Genomic DNA, 4,205 nt, shown 5'->3' with positions numbered 1-4,205 from the left:
ACAGATGTGCTCTTTTGTATGGTTTTATGTAAAAGTTTAAGAACTACAGAATGAAGAACTATTTGAGAGGCAAACCAACTCATCATCAAGCTTTGGTTATTTGAATCAGCTCTAGGGAAAAAATCAAACGAGTTCGGGAAACCCTGGCCTAGCCCACAACTCTTGTGTGCTCTTAAAGGGGCACATGGCGATTTAACATTAACGTCACATCTCTCACCATCTTTTTCTCTTCGACAAGTGAGATGACGAAACATTGCTTTTGATTTCTTAAGGAGAAGAACTCGTATCATAAGATGTTTCAAACATTATAATAAAATGTATCTAAAAAAGCTAAGTCTGGTTGTCAACTATGGGAACGTGTCCTGGGTGCACTATCACCAAGAGGAGCTGAACCACACGTGATGTCATGAAATAAGAAACACTTGATGCCATAAAATATGAAACCTTTACATCTGGTGTACAACACATCTAGACCTTGGACCCGAAAGAGCCTGCTCTCTGATCTTAATACACTTGAACCTGTAAGATGTGATACACAAAACCTCCTTTGGCTCAACGTGTTTACTCAACATCTCTGTGACTGCCAATTAAAATGGGTCCGTTAGAAATCCACTGACGTGTTTCTTACTTTTGCACAAAGTAAAAAAGGCTGAATTATGTTTGCATTCATTTTTCAGAAATGTCATATACCTATATATTAAGTAATTGGGATGATGGGTCGGTTGGTTGGTTGATTAAAGTTGATTGATCTTTAAATGTAAATGATATTGGAATGGTGTCTTCAATGACCATTCACTTCAGTCTCTATTTGCTAGAAACAAAACTATGGCTAGAAATGAAACTTTGATACTGCTTGTAAAGTGAGGCAGTAAACAGCATAAGCAGCTGATTGTAAGATAAAAATTGTCTGTCGTCAGTTGCAACACTCACTCCCGAGTTCCAAACTGCCTCTGGAAGCAATATCATCACAATAACTGTTCCTATGGAGCTTCCTGATATGGGCCTCCATGGCCGAGCACGCACACACACCCACACAAACGTTGGCTGGAGTGGTGTAAATCATGCTACCATTAGACTGTAGAGCAGTGGAAATACGTTCTCTGGAGTGATGATTCACGTTTCACCATCTGGCAGTCCGACAGACAAATCTAGGGTTTACTAGGAGAACGAAACCTGCCCGAATGCATAATGCCAGCTGTGAATTAGGTGGAGGAGGAATAATGGTCTGGGGCTGTTTTTCATTGCTCGGGCCAGGCCCCTTAATTCAAGTGAAGGGAAATCTTAAGGAAACAGCATACAATGACATTCTAGACGATTCTGTGCTTCCAACTTTGTGGCAAAAGGCCCATTCACATTTCAACATGAGTCTTGTGGAGCACACACCCATTTGCTTTAGTCTCTATTTGTTAGAAACGAAACTATGACTATAACCACGCCCATTGAAAGGTAACAATGTGGTCCATATCTAATCAGACAGTCATTTGCTCTTGAAACTCAGGGATGACAAGATGGCTTTCTCTTGTCCAACTAAGAGGTAAGCTCTCTCTCTCTCTCTCTCTCTCTCTCTCTCTCTCTCTCTCTCTCTCTCTCTCTCTAAACAAGTCCTTGGTTCACCATCCATGTCTGAAATATTTTCCTTAAGTATTGTTAGTTCTAAGCTATTTTGATTGAACTGTTGTCTTTTTTAAACCAGAATGGCTCAGAACTCCTTGAAAATTAAGCTGCAGGGTTTGAAATGCCACTTCACCTGGAAGTTGGACTGCAGCAGATCTAAACTAGAAAGTCTCAGAGAAACCCTGATAGATATCATCAGCAGCGAGGGGGTTCAATGTTCCTGGACGGGTCATCTGTACAACCTCCTGGCTTATCTACACCACACTTTGGGCTCCACAGAGGATGCTCTTCAATACCTGAAGAAGGCTGAAGAGGCCATTCGCCAAAACAGCCCAGACGACGTGGAGCTAAGTCTGGTGGTCCACTATGGGAACTTGGCCTGGGTGCACTATCACCAAGGGGAGCTGACAGAGAGCCAGATCTATGTGGAGAAGGTGGGGAGACTACTGCAGGACAACCCCTCACCCTGCCCAGGTGTAGTGTGGGGAGAAAAGGCCTGGACTTTGAATACGTTTGATGTAAGCAAGAAGGAAGAAGCACTAGATTGCTTCCGGATGGCCTTAAAGGGGGACCCTGAGAACAAGGTGCTGCGAAGCGGTTATGCCGTGGCGTTTAATAAATCTGTTGAAAATAAAGACATTACCCCGAAGCTGCGATCTGAGATGTTGGAGAACCTAGGGATTGCTAGAGAATTGGATCCAGAACATTTGATCATCACAGTGATGTACCTGCAGAGGCTTGCAGAAAGTGGCCAGGTTGAGGAAGCACGTAAACTTGCAGAGGAATTGATAGAGAAGCCTTTGGACAGCTTTGGTGGATTTGGAATGTTAATATCATTTTTCAGAGAATACGTCTCTCATGATTCAAGCATTGACCTGGCAAGAAGGACTTTGGAGAGACACCCTGATTCACGCCAGCTGAAGAAGCATCTTGCGCAGTGTTACAAGTGGAAGATTTTCTCTCAAGAAGAAAAAAAGAAACCACTGAGACATATTCTGATTGAAAATGCAGTCAACCTTTATGAAGAGGTGGTCACACTCTACCCAAAATCCCTTGCAATAAAACTGGGATTGTCTGCCATGTACAAAGAATCTGGCAGAGTTGATAGTGCAGATAAGATATTTGAAGACCTTCTTCTTGACAGGGAAGGAATGGAACCACAGGATTTACAAAAAATGTACAACTGGTATGCCCAACATCTGTTTTATGCAAAACACGATGCTTCCAGGTCAATTGATTTCCACAAAAAGGCAGCAGAAATTATGCTACCCACTGACCAACGTGATAGCAGTATTCATGTTCTGTTGTCCATTGTCCGTAATGGAGGTGACAGAGCGAAGGAAATTGTGAACTTTCTGGATGGCCTTGATGGGGAAGGTGCTGTTGGCAAATTCTAAACCTTTTTTGAATCTTTTTCCAATAAAGGCTTGAATTAAGTAGAACTGTCTGCTGAATCAGTCAAATGTGCATCACCTTTTTAATATTGATTAATGTAGAAAATATATTTACTATACCAAACACCACTAGGATAAATCTAGGGCAATCTAGGACACATTTTGATTTAGAAGAAACTGAATACCTTAGTATTAAAAAGGTCTGCACTCAATTGCATGACCATCAATACTAACACTTGAAAGTAAATTCAATGCTGATAATAAAGTCTTATAAATATGTAGGCCAACATGACAAACATCTGTCTGGAATCCACATTTTGAATTGAGTCTATAAAAATATACTTTGGACTAATGTACTGTAGACAAACGACTATGTTATTTTACATGTTTCATTATAGAGTAGAGGCCCTGTATAGCCTCACAGACAGACTATCCAGAACAATAGGATCGTATTGCTTTTATTTTCTTCACACTGGACACAATAGATTGTGTTCCTGGAAAAGGTATGTAATGTGTAATATTGTACTGTCAAATATCTTGTAAGTTCTTGTGAAAATAAAGGTAGTATGTTAAGAGTTCATTAATTAAATAAATACAGTAACAGCAAACAATTCCAAGTTATTTTATAATACACCACTATCCCAGTAGGTTACTACAATTTCTTAATGCATAGTTGTGGATATCTAGTTGAAATTGTACAACAAAATACATTGACTATGACCAGCTATGGTCTGCATTTGATTAAGATTCTGAAGGTCATGCATACGGTACAAGGCCATGGTAGACAGTCAGAGACAGAACACCACAATACAGCACAGAATGTTTCAGTGGAAAGCAATGGGGAATGAAGTGTGACAATGGTCAGTTGGCATCAAAATACATCCCCTTCTCCGAAGTAGCACCAGAAATCACAGTATCATTTGGGCGGCAGGTAGCCTTGCGGTTAGAGTGTTGGGCCAGTAACCAAAAGATTACAATATTGACTCCCAGAGCTGACAAGGTAAAAAGCTGTTTTTCTGCCCCCGAACAAGGCAGTTAACCCACTGTTCCTAGGCCGTCATTGTAAATAAGGATTTGTTCTTAACTGACTTAACATTGCTCCTTCAATTTTATACAGATAACTACTTATCTCGAAAGGGTTTGACCCCAAAAAATATTTTATGTGTATAAGGCGCCACCTGGTGTTTTAATGAAGAC

The 4,205-nt window shown here is 40.6% G+C and overlaps 1 protein-coding gene across 1 annotated transcript; it reads left to right on the top strand.

The window, feature by feature from the left end:
- The first annotated feature begins 1,392 nt into the window (after nt 1–1,392).
- On the top strand, nt 1,393–3,586 carry LOC124040761 (interferon-induced protein with tetratricopeptide repeats 1-like). The gene is made up of 2 exons (XM_046357851.1): nt 1,393–1,534; nt 1,694–3,586. Exons 1-2 carry the CDS (start codon nt 1,509–1,511, stop codon nt 3,009–3,011), a joined length of 1,344 nt encoding a protein of 447 aa, XP_046213807.1. The 5' UTR covers nt 1,393–1,508; the 3' UTR covers nt 3,012–3,586.
- Nucleotides 3,587–4,205: the final 619 nt, after the last annotated feature.

The sequence above is a fragment of the Oncorhynchus gorbuscha genome, linkage group LG08, assembly GCF_021184085.1.
Source record: "Oncorhynchus gorbuscha isolate QuinsamMale2020 ecotype Even-year linkage group LG08, OgorEven_v1.0, whole genome shotgun sequence".
NCBI lineage: Eukaryota > Metazoa > Chordata > Actinopteri > Salmoniformes > Salmonidae > Oncorhynchus > Oncorhynchus gorbuscha.
The sequence above is the reverse complement of the archived record's forward strand: the minus strand, read 5'-3'. Positions and strand labels throughout refer to the sequence as shown.